Source organism: Haemaphysalis longicornis, unplaced genomic scaffold, assembly GCF_048455015.1.
Source record: "Haemaphysalis longicornis isolate Haplotype H1 unplaced genomic scaffold, Haemaphysalis longicornis Haplotype H1 scaffold_5, whole genome shotgun sequence".
NCBI classification, from domain to species: domain Eukaryota; kingdom Metazoa; phylum Arthropoda; class Arachnida; order Ixodida; family Ixodidae; genus Haemaphysalis; species Haemaphysalis longicornis.
This window is the reverse complement of record NW_027526385.1, coordinates 148068300-148087810: the sequence shown is the minus strand read 5'-3', so window position 1 is coordinate 148087810 and position 19511 is coordinate 148068300. Positions and strand designations below refer to the sequence as shown.

General features: G+C 50.0%; 1 protein-coding gene across 1 annotated transcript in view; it reads left to right on the top strand.

The window, feature by feature from the left end:
* LOC144139927 (protein 5NUC-like) overlaps positions 1 to 19511 on the top strand; it is a 100811-nt gene that overhangs the window by 45852 nt on the left and 35448 nt on the right. The window contains exon 5 of the mRNA XM_077672152.1: positions 164 to 389. Within this exon, the coding sequence (XP_077528278.1) occupies positions 164 to 389 (226 nt within the window). The remainder of the gene's footprint in view (positions 1 to 163; positions 390 to 19511) is intronic.

Genomic DNA, 19511 nt, shown 5'->3' with positions numbered 1-19511 from the left:
GCCCCCCTGGCCAAAAAACCTATTTGCAGAGATGGTCTTCGCGTGCATCCCAGGGCCTAATTTTAAGATAACCATACAGCTTAATTTTTAACATCGGTATTCTAGAAAAAAGAGCATTGTGCGCTACTATGGGTGGCTTCCGCAGTGTTGATATTTATTGCAGTGCCTCGGAAACCACGAGTTCGATGACGGGCCAGAAGGATTGGTTCCATTCCTACTCAAAATGAAAGAAAGTGGCGTAACTGTGCTTGGAACAAATTTAGACACCAAAGGAGAACCACTGTTTGCGAACATCACACTGCCGAAATCCGAGCTGCGCGTCATTAACGGAGTGAAAGTGGCACTGCTTGGTGTGGTCACCGTCGAAACGACCACTATCGCTAGACCAGGTAAGTTCTTTTTGCTGTGAAGAGGTAGTTTTCGTGATGAAAGAATACACTCCTGTAGGGTAGTTTCTTAATGCTAAAAAATTGGGTTTGTTTCTTCAAATCTACAAATTGGAATATTGCCCACTCACCGTTATTGGTGAAGCCTGCATTTAAATTATATGTTGTAAGCATGTTTTAAACTGCCTTTCCTCAAAACAGGAACCACCAGAGCATGAGCAGCAAATATAGCCGCCGTTGGAAGGGCAACAAACTGCACACCACTCTTAGAAGTTCATCTTTCGAGCCAAAGACAGAGGCTGGGCGTCATGAGTACAGAGAAGATTCCTCTCCCGTTTGAAGCTCACTTCCCCTCTACAGCGTCGGACACCGCAAATCCGGAATCTCTCTCGCGATATTACCAAGCAGCTCCACATTCCATCGCTCCTTCGAAACATCAAATTGGGCGCTGGGAAGCAAGAGCCAAGGCCATTTACACATGCTACGGAAAGGAATCAAATACCTCACATAGGGATGTATCTTCCTATACCGGCATATGAGCAATGTCACCCATGGTTGTCCAGCATAATAAGCGTGCTACCAGCCTAACCCTACCGGGATACGGCCCGTTACAAGCGGAAGAAACGGCCATCGCTCTCATGATAATGCAAATTTCAGGCAAAGCCATCACTGATTCTCGGAAAGTGTGCCGCAACTCTTCACGTGGGCGAAGTTAACGGAAAACAAAACGAATCATTTGCCACCGTCGTCAAGACCGTATGGACACCCACTGACTCTGCCTCCCGGGTAATGAAACTGCCCACCTGTTGGCCGGAGGATAGATCAACCCCGTTAATCAGATATCACGAGATAACTCAGCACTATAAGTTGGAACGTATCACCTAAGATAGGCCAGAAGGATAGGCCAACCCCGTTAACCAGATATTACGAGATTACGCAGCCCTACAAGTTAGAACGTATGACCTAACCAGCACCGCATAAACACCCAGCGAAAGATCAGGAACGGCAGCTCCGTGTACCCCAGTCGAATACTTTTCCCCATTCCACTAAATGCCATATTTGCACCCCACCGTACGTTCCCCGCTATGCCTCTTTTGCAAAGCCCCCGAGACACTCTTTTGTACGGTGTGGGTCTGCGCTCAGATACCATTACATTCGCGCTATCCCGCAATTTCTTACGACCTTTGGTAAAGTGCTCTGATCAGCTCCTACTCCAATGATGAGCGCCGAGTGGTGTTGACGGCGGCTAAGGCTGGAAAATCGCAAGGGATGTTGGACCAAAGATTCCTTCCCATTTATTTTCGTAATAAACACGCTTGCTCTCTTTAAGGAGGTGCCCCACCATTTTATTGGAACGGTAACTGGTTTTGAAACAACATGGATAACTTAAGGGTGGTATTTATAAGCGCATTTTTCTGTTAGTTCATGCACACGTTTGGGTGAAACAGCAAACTTGTGTACAGTTGTGGAGGAATTCTGTTGAGTAGGTATACGAACACAGGGAACCCGATTCGTAACTGTTTACCGAGAACCTACGTATAGAAGTTAAAGTAGCACCATAAGCCAGCATAACTCGCAATGTATGAGATGAATATCACCCGGGAAACACAATGCTTTTGCATACACAGCTGATCATGCGACCTGAGTGCACCTCGAAAGACGTGGTCTGTGTGGCGCAAACTCCAAGAAATCGTCACAGGTTATCTTTATTTATTTTTATTTATTTATTCCAAATACCTACAGCGCCCGTTGGGCATTTTTGTAGGGGGGTTAATTATTAATCACAAAAACAACAAGTAATCAGAAATGCAAGCTATATAATGGGAATACAGGTTTGTCTCTAATCAGAACGCAGCAGAACATAGCAACAGAACATAATTCAGAACAAAGCAACAATATACGGTCAAAAGCAGTAAATCAAATGTTAGCATTCAGGAAGCACTTTCAAGAGCAGTCAAAACATTTGGTGAGCGCACAATTTCATTCGGGAGCACGTTCCAATCGTTAATTGTATTGGGAAAGAAGGAATACTTAAATACATTGATGCGGCAGTGGAACGGTTTAATTTTTTCTAAATTGTCTCTTCGTGCGGACACGTAATTCGGCGTTTTTAGGTAAGTGTTTTTGTTAATTCCAGTTGACCCTATCTTAATGTTATGGAGAAGCTTTAATCTACAAATTTTTCTACGCGAGCATAATGTTTGACACCCTAAGTTATCTCGGATGACAGAGCTTCTTACATTGTAGTTGAAGTTCCCTGTAACAAATCTGGCTGCACGCTTCTGTACCCTTTCCAGCTGTTCTTTCAACACTTCTGTATATGGGTATTCTTCCTTACGACTCCCAAAACCCAAATTAACGTGCGTGACTAAGCATGCGAATTTTCTGATTACGAGGCCCAGCATCAGATTCGAGTAAGGAGAAAAAATCGCAGTTGCAAATTTTTGCCTAATGCATTCATTTGCGAGACAAAAATTCCCCCGCACCTCCCCGAAGGGAATCGTGCAGAAATGCGAATGCATTGGGTGCACCGATGAGTCTGTTGCGAGTAATGGCGTAATTAATGACGAGAGTGTGAACGTAATAATTTATACATCAGCACCTGTTTGTGTTATCGTTGTACCTGACGGCCACAATCACTGCCTTGTGATCGCTAAAGTGCACGGTCAAAGGGTCTTTGACAAGCATACGCGCGTCCCAGTTCCCCGTAAAGACCAGTTCAATGCAGCTCCCGTGAATAGTAGTGGGGCACGTGTCGAAGCCGGCAGAGAGACAATGCATAGAGTGCCTGGTCTGCATGTACTCGACCAGCCACTCGCCACTCTTCTTGCGCACGTCAACGTTGAAGTCGCCAACCAAGACTATGGGGTCAGAGGGTTTGGAGCGCACGCGCACACTTTCCATAGCCGCGTCCAGCTGCGCGGCAACGGCGTCTCGAGCGAGGTTGGGCGCGAGGTACACGGTCACCACAAAGACTCCGTCTCCGGTGTAGGCAAGGGTGTACAAGTCCTTGTATGGAGACGTGTCTCGAACGGGAGACGTGGCAATGGCGTGCAATATCAAGTTCCCTCGGGCGTGTCCTCTCCCCTTGCCCTCCCCTACTCCCGCCCGAGCTACCACCTGCTCCGGTTGCTAGGCGCGCGCCAGCTGTTGCTAGGGGCGAGGAGGAGCGCGGAGAGATAACACCTGCGGGCGCACGCCGACGGAGCACGACAACCCCCGACTAAGAAATGCATTCGCATTTACGACGACGACGACGATGAAGGCAGAACTACGAGGCGCGCGCTCACGTGCGCTCCCGCTGAAGGAATGCAGGCGCACGCCGGCCAACGGAGCAAGACAACCCCCGGCACGACGACGACGACGACGAAGGCAGAACTACGAGGCGCGCGCTCACGTGCGCTCGCGCTGGAGGAATGCAGGCGCACGCCGGCCAACGGAGCAAGACAATCCCCGGCTAATAAATGCATTCGCATTTAAAAAGATCGACTGATTGCTGCTGGTGGTGGTGGTGGTCACGTTTATTAACGTAAGGATCTAGCCTTGCGTCATATGCCGGCTATTCCTCCCCCAATCAACACCTTCTTGCCGCTATGCGCGAGAAGTCCCCAGGAGTAACCGAGGCGCGTGTCCCTAAAAAACCCGAGTATCAGGCACAAAACGCGTCTCCTGGTGATCCATAGGCCCTTTGAAAAAATTATATCTCCCAAAGAGGCATGGAGGCTGGTTTCTTTCATTCCGTGGTTGCGACCAGCTATCCTGGATATTAGCCTGGTTGTTTGGTGCACAACTTTTTCGAGCGCTAGCAAGGATTCGGAATTGTGTCCATTCGCTTGTATTCGAAGCCCAAGAACGCGAATACTCGAGACGATGGGAATGCGGTGCGAACTGGCGGCAAAAATTTAAATTGAAGGGGGAGTAAAAGTAGATTTCCTCCCTCTACTGGAAGGACGGTAGATAAGAAGCTCTGATTTTTCTGGCGAGCAGCTGAGGCCCCGGGGTGTAACGTATTTTCCGACTGTGTTTATGGCTTGCTGGAGAGGGTCCTGAATTTGGCCGTCACTACCGCCGCACACCCACAGTGTTACATCGTCGGCGTAAAGACTATGCTGGAGCTCTTCTATGCTGTTGAGGAGATTGGGCAGACCGATCATTGCCACGTTGAAAAGGAAGTGGGAAAGAACCGAGCCCTGGGGGGGTTCCCCTACTGCCTTGGTGACTTATGTCTGATTTAAGTCCGCCAATAGTGATAGTTGCTGTTCGATCGGCGAGGAAGTTGCGAATGAAGTTGTACGCCCTCCTTCCGATCCCCAGGCTGTTGAGATTCTCTAGGATTGGCGAATGTTTTACGTTATCGAAAGCTTTAACGAGGTCGAGCCTCGTACAGGCCTTTGTAAAAAGTCGGGTGACGTACGCCACTCCGTACCTCTGGCTACAGCGGGCAGAGACAATTAAAATAGACGCTGCCCTCCGCAGAGCCTACAAGCGGGCCATCGGTCTCCCACTAAACACGTCCACCGAGCGATTTGAGGCCCTGGCCTGACAAATAGTCTGGATGAACTCTTCGAGGCTCAACGGCAAGGGCAACTCGTACGGCTGACCTACTGCACAACGGGGCGCCACATACTCGACTCGCTGGGTATAGCTCACCCCCCAGTGCGCCTACTAGTTTGGCAACCCCGTCAACAATACAGGAAAATATTCAGGTCTCTCCGCTCCCGCGTAATATGCATCTTACACATAACAAGGAGCGGCGAAAGGCCAAAGCCCGTGCCCTGCAGAGACGCTTTGCGAAAGTCGAGAACGTTGCCTATGCGGATGCGGCTGACTACGATGGTCGCGAGGCAATGGCCATAGCGGTGGTCAACAATCAGGGAAACACCATCGCCTGCTGCTCTATCCGACAGAGAGACTCGGTGGTTGGAGAAGAGGCAGCCATTGCTTTAGCCATGGTTTCCTCCACAAAAATCAAGACAATCATCACAGACTGCAAATCAGCAATTCTAAATTTCTCACGAGGACACATATCAAGGCAAGCGTTCGCAATCCTCATTTATGGTCTCCATCTCGAAAGCCGGACAGGCAAGTTCAACTTAATTTGAACCCCCGCCCACTCCGGCCTTGCAGGGAACGAGTCTGCGCACGAAGCCGCTCGAGGCTTTACCGACCGAGCGGACGGCCCTTCCGATGCGGAACTCTTCCCAATGCCAGGCAGGGACAGGCTGTTATCGTACAGCGATATCATCGGTCATTACCGTTTAGGCCGGGCCCGCTTCCCACCCGCGCACCCATCCCTCAGTAAACGGCATTCGGTGGTCCGGCGACTGCTACAGACCCACTCGTACCCAAATCCCCAAGTGTATAGCTTTGCTACCCAGGGCGCTATTCCCCCCAGTATCATATATGTCAGGAACAAGCGGACCTGGCGCACATGCTATGGCAGTGTCTGCAGGTGATCACAAATGGCCGCACAATCACTAACAGTGAGCAGTGGGAGATCGTGCTGCTCATTTCCAGCCCGGAAGATCAACGCTGGGCCGTCCAGCTGGCTGAGGACGCTGGCAGAGCCCAAGGGCTCACGGCCGATGACTAAGATACACAGCTGGCAAATTGAATAAAGTTTACTCTCTCTCTCTCTCTCTCTCCAAAGAGGCATGCGCAGCAGCTCTCCTTCGAAGCTATTTAAATAAAGCTAACCTCTCCGTCGCATACGCTCTGCAGTCCACAAGAAAATTTCCGATGTCGCCTATTACACAACACGTTGCGCACAGAGGAGAGGAGACAAGGTTCAGCTTAAGAAGCCGCCATGGTGTACGCGCCGAGTTTATCCGGATGTGAAACGGTACGGACGCCTCTGTATTTTCATTTCTTTGATAACACAAGATTAGTGTTGTGGTCGCCAAAGAGAGCTGGAGTGTTCTGTAATGATGGTTTTTAAAAGTCGCTGTTCGTCTGCAGCCACTTTCAGAAAACCAGTACAAGATGTCGCTTCACGGGCCAACTTGTCCGCGGCTTCGTTTCCAAGCACTCCGATATGGGAACACACTGGAAGCGAACGCTAAGCCCGTTTTTCTTTAGCTGCTGAAGGAGATGTAGGGAGCGTTCGCAAGTTTTATCTGCTGGAAATACAAGCTGCAAATGTTGTAGGGCTGACTTGAAATCCGTAAGAATTTACGCACGACGTACCCGAAGAATTTTGATCCTTTTCAAGGCCGCCTCAATAGCTATACATTCCGCCGTTGCTGATGATGTCGAATGGTCATGGTCAACGCGGGCTACCCACGCAACGTTCATGCCGGTAATCGCAAAGGCGGCTGCGCTGGTATTTAATTCTCTGTGGACAGATCCGTCCGTAAACACGTGAACACAATCTCCGTACAGCCGGTCCATGTGCACAAGTGCTGACATTCTCGCTTCAGCGACTGGTGTACATCCCGGGATGGCGAGCTCACACTCCAAACTCTCGAAATACCACGGCGGGTCCAAGTGATGCTGATTCTTCCGCCATTGCGGGAAGAGAACGCTCAGAGTGTTGAGTGGCGCGTGTATGCTAGATTCCATCCGTAAGCAGAAACACCTGAGAAATAACTATACGGCCGCGGACTCTCCCAGCCGGATGCGCTACTAGAGCAGCCGCTGAGACGCCATTAAGCAGAGCGGTGGAAAATATGAACCTTCAAGGACCTTTTTGCTTGACGCCGCCTAGGGAACTCCTAGGGATATCTAATGCCTTGTCGTGCATTGCTTTCTGACGAGCATACTGGGACTCCAAGGGAGATAAAACAGGTGGTTTGTAAAGACTGATTGGTCAAGCTATGGAAAGAAAAAGTGTGAAGAGCGTGAAAAGTCGGGGTGAATTGTAATGTTCACACGACGCAACAATCCTCCGGTAACTGCCTTGTTGAAATAGTTTCGTCATTGTGAGAGCGAAAGGGGGTGGTGCGTTGTCATATCGACACTCGCTGCTTAGCATTCAAATACTCTGTTTGCAATCACACTCCTCAAACACAACCTCATGACACCTGAGTCAATACCCGCCATTCGGTTGAATTGCCTCTTACATGGTAATATTTCAGTCCCTTACACTGTGCCACCTTTAAATGCTAGAATGGAAACGGTGCTTATATTTGTGCAGCGCGTTTATTGGTTTTTATTTATTTATTTTACCCTTGGTGCTCACAAAGAGCCGTATACGGGAGAGAGGTTTCAGTTATAGTAGAGTACAAGGGACGTAAAAATGAACAAAAAACGCAAAGAAATAAAACAAAAACAGGAAAGGACCAGTCGAGGCACTCTTGCGACGTTTCAAAAACAAGCAGCGAGTGAACACAAGCAACAACTGATAAGTCCATTGGCATGCAAAAACTCAAAATTTATTTGAGCGCGCGCGCTTTCAGGTTACAATCCTAAAATAAAAACAAACAACTTCAGCGGATGTGGCTGAGGGATATATGTCTTAGATACTGTTTTTAAGCGCGACGCGAGAAAGGTGAGTGCCTATGATACTGACCATTAGGACAGGCAGATGATCCCAGTCAACACACATCCTCGAAGCAAATTAGTTACTGTATGCTGCGTGCTAATATGGAATTCCTACCCTATTATGGTGGTCTATACGTGCAGATGTACAAGAAGGGAGGGGCGATTAAATGCGAACGCAGCAGATCGTAATGGTAATAAATCATCTGTAAAGGGCATAGCGTGGAAAGCTTTGTGCTAGAGGCAACAGAGGAAATGTTGAGTGTGACTTACATATTAGTAACAGCTACTGTGCGGTAGTAGTTGGAGATAATGAAATGAATTGAGCGGTTCTGGGCACGTTTTAAGCTATTAATTGTTGTAGCGTAACCAGGGTCCCAAGAAAAGAGGCTTATTACAGGTTAGATCAAACGTAAGTGGACTACAATTTTTTTTCTATGTGAAGGCGGGGGAAGATGAAATTTACATTTCAGCTATCCATTAATACGGTTCGGTATCTCGCCTGGCCCCCTGTCAAATCGTTCGTGGGTAATTAGGTCTTTTTTTAGCTAGTACCTCAAAGCTATTCATTCGGAGCTCATGCTGTTGTCCCCGGAGACGTACAAAAATCTATAGCAGATAAACTTTGGGAAGTCCTAATTCGACATGCTGTCAAGAAAACGCATTTTCAATACAAAGCCTCGTCAGATTTGGCTAACCGAAAATGAAAGTCCCTTTGTTAGGATGAAGTTGTTAAACGGCCGACGCTTTCCTCAAGCAACCTTAGTCATGGGCAAGCTGAGTCAAGCTGCGGCGACCGTGTAACGATGGCTGAATTGAAAATAAGTCGGCATCATAACGCGATGTCGCCAGGTTGTATTATGAGCGCGGAAAGTGTTTTTTAAAGGCGCCTAATGTGCCTTCGCAAAGCGTGATCGCTGTTTTCTGAAATTTATTCTGTAAGTTCGGCTTTCCTTCAGTGCGTTTTGTCCCAACATTGATCTCCACCAGTCAGCCATAGAAAGCTTCGCTTAAGTGTGTACATTCAACAAGCCTTTAAATGTACAAATGCTTTTTAAAGGCGTTTTACCGGAAGTAGTATTGGCTCTCCTAAGGGGCAAGTCCGAAACCAGAAGGGGGGCCCTAGGAGCCCGGGCCCCGCCCTGAAAGTTTGGTGCAGTGGGAGGGGGGGGGGTTAGGTTTCAGCTCGACTCCCCCAACTATTTTCCTGGCAGCACGTGTAAGCGAGAGCTGCCCTTCTGTAAAACTGTTCCCTTCGGCTTTAGTTTCCCCTCTCTGGTCACTAAGAAAAGCAGCATGCAGCTTTGGGGGCCAAGCTGTTCTCGGAGAAAGGTGTAGTAGACAGTGTCGCCGACAGCGGCTCAGAATGCGCCACAACTTTTCTCTGGTGTTCTCATCCGCGCCGTGTACGGAAGGGCCACATGTTTTCGTTTGCGCTTACAGAGAGGCGATGGTTCACCCTTGGCCCTCGGGGTGAAAAACACTCCATGGAGCGGCGCAAGCGGCTTCACGGAATGGCGAAATTTCCCAACTGCGATTAACCGCTCTTCCTCAGGCTATATCCTTTTAGAGACCATACTCAGGCATTGCGCCGGCGTGGTACCAGCTGCACCTTCTGCTTGTCTTGTGTCTACACAAGCCCCGAGAAGGCAAAAAAAGGTGTGGAAGAAACAGACGAAGAATTTCAGTGTCCCCCGAGCTAAGGGGCCTTTCTTTTCATCTGCACCATTCGCTGCTTTTCCGCCTGCTTAAAACCATCCGGTCCGCCCCCAATTGTTAGCAGTCTCGCAAACTACACGAAAAGGCAACCGCGTTTTGCCACAGCAGTGGATACAGGGTCATAAAAAAGGACGAGCAGCAGAAAACAGGCATCGTGCGTCGGCGGGATCCCGAATTCTGACAGGATGTCATGTTGTTCTCGCCGCACTGTCGCAATCAACCATAGTTGTGCTTCAAGCGGGACGCCTTTTGTTGAAGTATTTTTGGTAAGACGTCTGGTCTACGGGGTGCGCTCCCAAACGCAGAGAGCGCCGTTGAAACACATATAGTGCGAATTCTAATCAAGTCAGTTTTGCGTGATACTTTATGTAAAGTGCTGAAACTACTGCGTTTTGCGGAAAATATATAGTCAGCGGCATTCTCGGATTTATTAGCGCACAGAAACAAAGTTCACTAATACCGTCTTCAAGGTCTTTTATTACTTCAGGACTCAGCAGAAGTGCGTTGATTGCGTGGGACATGACCCAGGTGGCTAAGGCGGGTGGTGAAACTTTCTTGTGTTCTGTCCTTTACGCCTTGTAGCGAAAACATTATTCTCTTTGATCTAAGACTTTTGATCTCAAAGACTGCTGGCTCCGTGGAAATTGGTAGGACGTCACTGAACTCAATTCTTTACTTCCCAGCCACGACTACGCCGAACCTGCCGTTTAAACCTCATTTCAGGGCAATATTTACCTTTGTCTTGGGTTTTTAGGGTACTTGACAAGGGCGGTCTGAAAATATTTTGCGCTGTTCACCAATGACTGCACTGACATTGACATGGGTGCCCATCAATGATTGGCTTCGTGATGGGAGACTTCTGACCAGAAGGTAAAGATACCTTCAAAGGTCATTGTTTGCGGGGCAATATCTTTAAGGTAGGCATTGCAGTTGGAGAGTTCTCTGATTTAATTTATGGCTTTTTCCAAGCAAACGTACTAGAATCAAACTACGGTCTCTCTAAAATTCACATGCAATAATTACAGCAGCTTTTTGGTGAGATGAAAAAATAGAACGCCTCTATGTTCGTAATTATGGTTAAAGAACACATAAGGAAGTTAAAATGGGTTCCTAGCCTGCGCCGTAACCCTGCTCTATGGAATATTTAGCTTTTGATCACAATACAAAAATTCAGACAATCAATGAAAAACAAAATGCTCAAAACTGCAGATCATTCGTTTTAAATCGTGTGGCCTAAGTATCCCGCTAAAACTCGTGTGGCGCGATAAGAGTACAGACTACAGTCCCACGCCAGGCACCAAGGTAAGCTCTTGTGTGTACCGCAATGAAACCAGTTTTTGTATTGTTAAGCTTTTTATTTTTAGCTCTTTTTACTTTTTAGCTGGTTCTTAGTGTGATAAAACATGCTGACGCTAATCACTCGTACAAGATATACCCAGGGTTTTAAATACTCTTGTACAACACTGGCATAAATTAAGTTTGCCAATGAAGTGCCTACCGTGAATAGTTTGGCCTTCGACAAGTGCCGCCCCCCCCCCTCCCTGAAATAAATATCTGAATACGGGCTTGCTAAGAGGCTCTCACCGTGGAGCAGCGTTCTGCATATGCGGAAGAACCGCAGGGGGAGCGAGTGGGAAACAAATGGCGTAGCTTGAACTACTGGTGCAAGGCTGGACAAACGGCACAGCTGGATGCCCCTCTCCGTTCGTCTTAGACCCGTTTGTTGCACCTCGCATGGGTTTTCGAACTTGCCGATAACAGTACTTCATGACTGGCAGGCCCGCATTATTTTATCTCTCCCAAAGTAAACCTCGTTAGCACGCGCTGGAACCATCGGCAACCGGCTTCGCACATTCGGCGTCTGTAACGCGAAGACGGCGTGTGTGCTGCCCACGTCAGGCGCAAACGCACGTGAATGGGCGAGGAGAACAGCACGCGGGAGATCACTCCACGAACGCTGGCCAGAGTGTTCTCGAAGACTGAGCTGGCTCACGCCGGACGCTCCTCGCGAGGCACACGCTTACGCATGGAAGGTAGTATTTTTCCTCTGTATTTTTTTTCTGGTCAAATCGGCGTCGGAACTAAAAGCTTCAACAGCTGCTGTTAAAAACCACGGTGGTTGCGCAGACCAAGCAAGCAATGGGAAGTTCAAAGCATAGTCGCAACTTCTGTTGGTCTGGTGTTGAACTTGCATGTCGCTTTCGCCAGGCCGCTGCCACAGCTTCATTCAAAAGAGCTCCCGACGGCGGTTGCAACGAAAGGCCTCTCGAGCCGGTCTGGCCCCTTCCTTACACCGCGGCAAACGTTCTCATTCTTTTCTGCAAGAGACTAGGCCGTGGTGCGGCGTCAGCAATAGCGATGTGAACTAATGCTCTGTGTCTGCATGGTGACGTACACAAGTAGCGTCTAGAACGTATTATGCTTTGTCGCTCTTTCTTGAAACTCTCCTTCTGCGCTGGTGTTTTCCTTTCACGGCACGCGTTTGGCGGCTGCTGCTCCGAATTTTCGTACCACCGATTGTTAGTATCTAGTGCCTTCCACGATACATATAAATGTAGGTCCTTCGACTTAAAACAAGGTTACCGGACAAACTACTCATCAATTGGGCATAAGGGGCCTTCGCTTTAAAAGTGACCACTTTATCATGTTCGGGGACAATAATTAATACACGAAGAAACCCTTAGAACGAGGCTACGTTGATATTGTTACGGAGCTAAGGTGGGAAATGCCTCACAGCGCCCTGACCGAAGAACGACTACTACGACGACGACGTTCCTGGCGCGCATCTTGCGCGAGGTCGGTGTCATGGCTGCTACGTACATTATGTAAATAGATCGCTTCACCCCATCCCATCGTTCCTCTCATCTGTGTCCTGCCGCCACGTAACATTTTGGTGGAGTGTGCGGGATCATCCCCATCCTGGCCTCCGCATCACATCGTGTCGGCCTGGGGCTAAATCGTCGAGGGACCGTCGGCCATGTCGCGCAGCCCTAGCCCACTGCGATTTGCATTCGACCACGTCCCCCGCCCCATGTCCCAAGCCCATGTGTAGCCAATGAAGACCAGCCGATACGAGCCGAGAACAGACCAAAGAAGACGCCCTGTGCCCAGCCCTTTCGTCCGAAGTGGTTCGAATTCCGCAGACGGTTCGTTTCTGCCTTGAAGACATCGCTTCTCTGGGGCCAGGCATCAACAGGGACGTCATCTTCATCTGTGGCGGCAAGCGAATCTTCAATGTATGTTTTCATCGCATCGCTCATCGCATCGCTATCCTTACGTTGCCTCGGCATCGACCGGGACGGTCGCCGTCGACCCAGGGGGTGATGTTACGGAACTAAGGTGGGCAATGCCTCAGCGCCCTGACCGAAGAACGACTACGACGACGACGACGACGTTCCTGGCGCGTATCTTGTGCGAGGTCGGTGTCATGGCCGCTATGTACATTATGTAAATAGATCGCTTCACCCCATCCCATCGTTCGTCTCATCTGTGTCCTGCCGCCACGTAACAATATAAACAATATAATAACCGAAACACAAAATGAGGCAGCCACAGAAAAGACACAAAGAAAAGCCTAACACAGTAACAGCGGTAGGCGGTACAGGATACGATAAAGTTCAAACTAAGCGAGAGTCCAAGAGTGAATGGAAAAAGTATAGTACGTATTTGCTCCTCGAGCGGAGCTGTTCCTCCTCCTGTTCTACGGGCATAGTCGTGGTGTTGCAGTGTTGAAGGTCCAAACGACGTGTCGTGACCGCGGCGGTAGAGCGCGATCCGAGCTCCCTCTACAGAGTAGCTAACGCAGCTCTCTTGAGGCATCGCTGCCTTAGACCGATGTCCGGCCATCCGACTAGCGTGCGGAGGAGTAATGCCAGAGCTTACACCTCCGGACCTGTTGGGACACAGCGCGAATCCGACCTACCGACAGCCGTGCATCGCGGTCGCACCCACCCTCTGACTCCTTGTCCTTTTTCCCGGGATCCCCTCTGCCGCCGGCTTCTGTAGCTGGCAGCTTCAGATTATCCGGCGCCCGGCATGGTTGTGCTGTGGTCTCGAGCGGTCGGCGGCTACGCCAGGTGAATAACCTTGGAACCATGTGCCTCGCGTCTTCTTGTTTTTTATTGCGCTATTTTGCCTCAGGGCATCAAAGTAATGGAAAGATACAAAAAGGAAGGGACGGGATACAAGCGGCTTCATGCACTACAGAATGCTGCATAGGTCAGTCTCAGCCATAAAGTCCTACAGTTGCTTGTTAAGAGGACCATGCGTCTACCGATGAATATCGGGCGGACGTCCTGGGCGATGTTTGTCGTAGTTTTTTCCCGTCTCTTCTTCTAGTGGTGGTCCTTTTAGATGTTGCGATTTCCTAACATGACAACTTCCAGGTTCAGCAACCAGCTTCAGAGCGATTCCGTGTTCATTTGAATATTCAAGGTGTTCCAATGAAGCCTGATCTACAGGATTGGGTGCGTGTCCTCGGAGTGCCCGTTCACCACAACGGTGGCGCTACTAAATGATTTTTCTTGAAAACAGGCACGCAAGAGACGTACACCAAGAAAAGAAGTACACAGGACGACGCCGTACTAGCAACTGCCAGTATTTATTAAGAAAAAGCAATATATAAGGCATCCAACCTAAAAAACCCAGCTTATTAGGAGTATCAATAAAAAAATACCCCAGACATAGAAAATACAACCTATCAGGTTTCGTGTGCAATCACCGCACGTGTCGTCCCAGAAACGCGAACTATGCGTCTTGTAGACTGACCGAAGGATGATTCACGCACATAGACCCCTCCCGGGTGATTCTACAAGCTTCCATATTCTCCCTTTGCGTCCTTTACCTGTGCCTTAACAATACGGTAGTTTTTTTTCGGAAATGGGTTTACACACTTGTACCTGGCACTCTTTACAGTGTGAACCCAAGTTGGTGTAAGGCGTGTCAAACAGTGAACTGTGATGTTCCCGTAGCCGTATGTGCAGGCACCTCCATGTTTGCCCGATGTAGAGATTGCCACAAGCTAGCGGCAGGCGATACGCCAATTATTGGGTGCAAGCAACGAACTGCTGTCCGTGTTTCACGTGGCAGACTCTTTTTTCGGGCCGCTCCGGAGTATCGGTGCGTCTGTCAACGGCAGAACATATCTGGTATACTTTCGTCTCGGCAGAAAACGCAAAATTCACGCCGTATCCGGAACCCACTCTCTTGATGTCATGAGAGAGCCACTGAACACAGGAAATTTTCCCTCTCCTTTTTCTTTCTGGTGGGGCAGATCTCAAAACAACCATGTCATCGGGTTGCTTGATGGCACGTCTATTTTTTTTCGCACGTGGCTGGAATAGCGCCATTCGGAAACTCCGCATCCACGAGTCTTTTATCTTGGCCTTCAAAACTTGTGCCCATCAAGTGCGTGCATGACTTGTTGAGTGCTGACCGTAAGCATGCCCATGCTGCGCTATTCTTAACCAGCCGGGAGTGTCCTGAGCAATAGTCAAGAAGCGGCTTTGCTGATCTCGGCGAATGCATCTAACATGTGCGGTCTTTTTCGAAAGGTCTACATGGGGCAAACAGGAAGATGCCAGAACCTACGGGTACATGAACATCACAGTTCGCTCACCTGGCTTCACAATATAAAGAGTGCGAGGTGCAAGGGTGTACACCCATTTTCATAAAAACAAAAGTGTTGTTTAGGCACAGGGGCAGGGCGCAAACGGAGATTATGGAAGCTTGGAGAATCAGCCGGGAGTGGTCGATGTGCGTGAGTCATCCTTCGGTCATTACAGAAGACGCCGAGTAGTCGTTTCTAGGACGGCACGGGCGGTGATAGCACACTACACCTGATAGGTTGTATTTTCATGCCTGGGTTATTTTTTTATTTATAATCTGTGTATAACTGTTAATCGACTGGGTTTTATCATTTGCTTGCCATATATCTTTATGTTGCCTAATAAATGTTGCTGTTTGCTAGTTGCGCGTCGTCTTGTGTATTTGTTTTCTTGATCAACGTCTTTTCCGTGCCTGTTTTCAATATGAACCAACACCAACTCTCCCAACTTTTCATACTGCTACTGAAAAGATTGAACCAACACCAACTCTCCCAACTTTTCATACTGCTGCTGAAAAGATACAGCAGCTCCATCCACAGTGGCGTTGCCTCCTGCCCCTCATTTGCCGCTTCTAAAACACCTTTTGTGGGTCATCCAGTACATAGCCAGGCGATTAGTGCTAGCTGTACTCGTGTCTGAAGCGACATATGGCGCCATGTGCTACCCCCTCAACAAACAGCAGACCAACCACCTGGAGGTCCTTTCCCGGGAAGCACTTCGAGCTATAACTGGGCTTCCCCGACACACGCGGGTAGAGGAGCTCTACAGGTATGCGGGTCTTTTCACTCTTGCAAGAACCATTCAATCGAGGGCATAAGCCGCAAAAGACCGTCGGAACCTCCCTTACCTGGGCTTCCGTTTACTGTGCCGTGTCGGTAAGGATTTCGACCCGCCTACGCCAACCATACATAAGCAAATTCCACCCTGGGAGGATGAGCTCCTTACTGAGCAACGGCCAGCACCCGGTTCACGTCCCCAAGGAATTTACCCGCCGCAGAGTCATGCTCCTTCGGTTACTGCAACTCCCTCGAACACAGAACACTCAACAACACTTTCCGTCTTTGTGGATGCTTTGTGGCGGCGCCATTTACAAACCGCGTCCCTCGCGGCCCTTATACACGTACCGGGCGTAGACACAACCTTCGCCTTCAAGACGACCATACCACCTACCGGCACACAGCTGGAGCTTCGCGACATCGAGGAGGGGATACAGCTAGCTGTACGCCTACTGGAAGCGTATTCCGGTACGTACCGAGCGTCAGCATTTTTACGGACAGCACAGAGGCTTTTCGTGATCTCATTGTACCACCCAGACGGCACTATGTGGCTCATAACATTACACGTTCCTGTGCAACGCTGCAACTGCGCACTTGCATTACTGTCACCGTTCGCCTATTACCCAGTGACAACGACGCCTCGGTAGTGAATGGGTCCACGAGCCGGCGAGCAAGGCATGTCGGAATTTCCACCCACAGCTTGACGGCTCCCTCTCTGAGGAGTTCTGCTTTGACCTCGATGGCGAACGCTGCTGCCGCAAAAAGCGCCGCCGTCAGGATATCCTTTTAACAGTGTCAATCAACCCGGATAAACTGCCTACTGGCCTTCTCCGCGCCGCAGATGTCTTCCTTAATTGAGCTCGCCCTGGATACCCATTAACTGATGTCGTCGTGGCCAGATGGAGGCATACATCAAATAGAACAATTAGGGGCGGCAATTTGACTAGCAGCTTCCGAAGACCTTTCGCCTGCGGCGGCATCACATTCCGACCTTTCGTACGTCTGCTACGCATGTGGCCAGTCGCTGAAGCCAACCATCCCTCACCTCGTGTGGGACTGCATAGGTCTAATAGGGCCACGCGAGATACATCGGCTTGTCCGGTTTTTTGCTTACAAGGACTGGATCCGTCTGAAGGGCCGCATCAAATTGACTTTATTTGTACTGTGGCGGTTCGTTCTTGACTCCTCGATTTTGGAACACTATTCAAACCCTCTTCTCCCCTCCCTGCCCTTCCCCATGCGGCATTGAGCCATCCCTTTCAACAAACTTTCGTTTGTTGTTGCGTTCTGTACGCTGTGCCAGATCGATGCATCCGCGATGGGAAGGGAGCGGTGAGGTGGTGGGACTGACGGTACGGACTGGCGGGACTTCCGATAGTGGGAGAGTATATCGACATAGGTGGGGCACTGGTATGAAGGTAGGGGTGTTTGGAGGGTGGTGGGTAGTTCACCCCTCCGGTAATGCCCGGTACGTTAAGGCGTGGGCACCTCACCTCATTCCCGGGAAGAGATTAATGCCCTGGGATTCATCTGGTGCGGGTGTCCGGTAGTGTGGGTCGTTCGGTGAGGATGGAAAGAAAGAAGTTGGTGATAGCGACGGCAGGTGGATTGCAAGTCAGTCGGGTTGGTTTTGTGCGCAATAGGTGTGTGTGAAATAGTGAGTGCAATGGACACCTACTCCGGAGTGTCAATAGATGTGGTGTGTACGGTAGCTGTAGTGGTGGTATTGCCTGTTTAGTTGTATGATTGCGATGGCGTGTGCAGGGTGTGTGCTGTACAGGCCGGCGTCTGTGTAGTAGGCGCTGGGGTCTCTGGTGTAACGTTTCAGTAGTAGTCGTGCGGCGCCCCTTGTTGTAGATGGGATGAATGTGCTTTGGTATTGGTAGTCCTTCGAGGCAGCGCGGTTTCTTTTTTTTTTTTGGGGGGGGGGGGGGGGGCGCAAAACGTTTCGGGAGTGCGGTTGGAGAGGCAGCCAAGGCGGGTTGGGAGGAGGCGGTCAGTGGAGGTAACTTGTAGCCGCTGGCTTTGACTTGTCTGGTGTACCTCAATACGCTCTGGTTCAGCGCTGTAGATGCTCACCCGAAATAGGCATTCCGTTGAAGGGAAGTTATGAAGCCGAAGGGCTGCCTTATAGGATTTTTGTGTTAGTGTGTTGAGTTTGGCGATGTCTCGGGATTTCAGAGCGAGGTATAGGTCGCTAACACAATGCGACTTGTGATCATGGATTGCACAATCCTGCAGGTGTCTGCCTCCAGGAATATGTATAGACAGGAGTATACTCTTTGGATAAGAATAATTAGTTCTGATACCGTTGTCCGGATTTTGGGGAGAGAGAGAGAAACAACATCTTTATTGCCTGCGAGAGGTTACCTACTGTCGCCGGCCTCCTGGGGGGGAGGCAGCGTGTTCGGCCGATGGCGTTCAAGGGCTGCCAGCGCAAGCTGAACGGCCTCCCGCTGTAGGTTACAGTCTGTGCTGGCCACCGCACTAGCAAGGCGTGGTGGCAGCGTGTCCGTGAGTGGGTCTGTCTCTTGGCACTCCCATAACACGTGCACCATGGTGGCTCGATTCCTGCCGCACACCGCACACACATCACTTTGGTATACCTCCGGGAATACATGCTTTGCGAGTACTGGCGTCCATATTGCGCGTGCCTGCAGCTGTCGTAGCAGTACTGCCTCCCGTCGGGTGAGATTCCGGTGTGGTGGCGGATAAGTCCTTCTGTTTTCTCGATACCAGGTCAGCACCCCTTTATATGTGCCAACCGGTAACATCCCGTCATTGTCGCCTTCCGTAGGTCGAGGGCTTAGGGCAGTGCCGTGGCCGGTGAGCACATGCGCTGCTCTGTCTGCTTTCTCGTTACGGTTCGCACCCGTGCTCACCGGGCCCTAGTGACCACTGGCACTAGTCGTTGTGGTAGGGCTCCGCACACCCTAGACGCGCACGAGGACACTTTGTTTGTAGCGAAGTTCATAATCGCACTACGGGAGTCGCTTAACACTGTTGTGCACTTTGGGTTAGTTAGGGCTAGTGTGATGGTCAGCTCTTCTGCTTGGTTGGAGTCCCGAGCCCGTACGCTGCTTGCCGTGTACAGCTCCCTTGAGGTCGCCGCGACCACGGCCACAGCGTACGTGCCCGGGCGGTCTGGGTATGCCGCCGCGTCGACATAGTATGCACCAGTGTCCGCGGCATACGTAGCGGTGAGGGCCTTTGCTCTGGCCAGTCGACGTTATTGGTTCATCTCTGGGCCCATATGTTTGGGAATTGGTGGACCCTGCAGAAAGCGAAGCAGCGCGCGCGGCAGCGGCGATTGGTCCCCGTCCCCCTGCAGCCTCGTTTGAGAACCTATTCTTTGTAATATCGATCTGCCTGTCTTTGTCTGTGCTAATCTTGTGAGTTGTGCTGTATGTTGTGCCTCTGCTATTCGCTTAATGTGTTGTGTATTCCTAGCTCTAAGAGGCGCTCTGTATTAGTGTGTGTATAAAGGCCTAGTGCCGTCTTATATGCTTTGCGTATCAGCGCATCAACCTTTCGGCTCTCCGCTG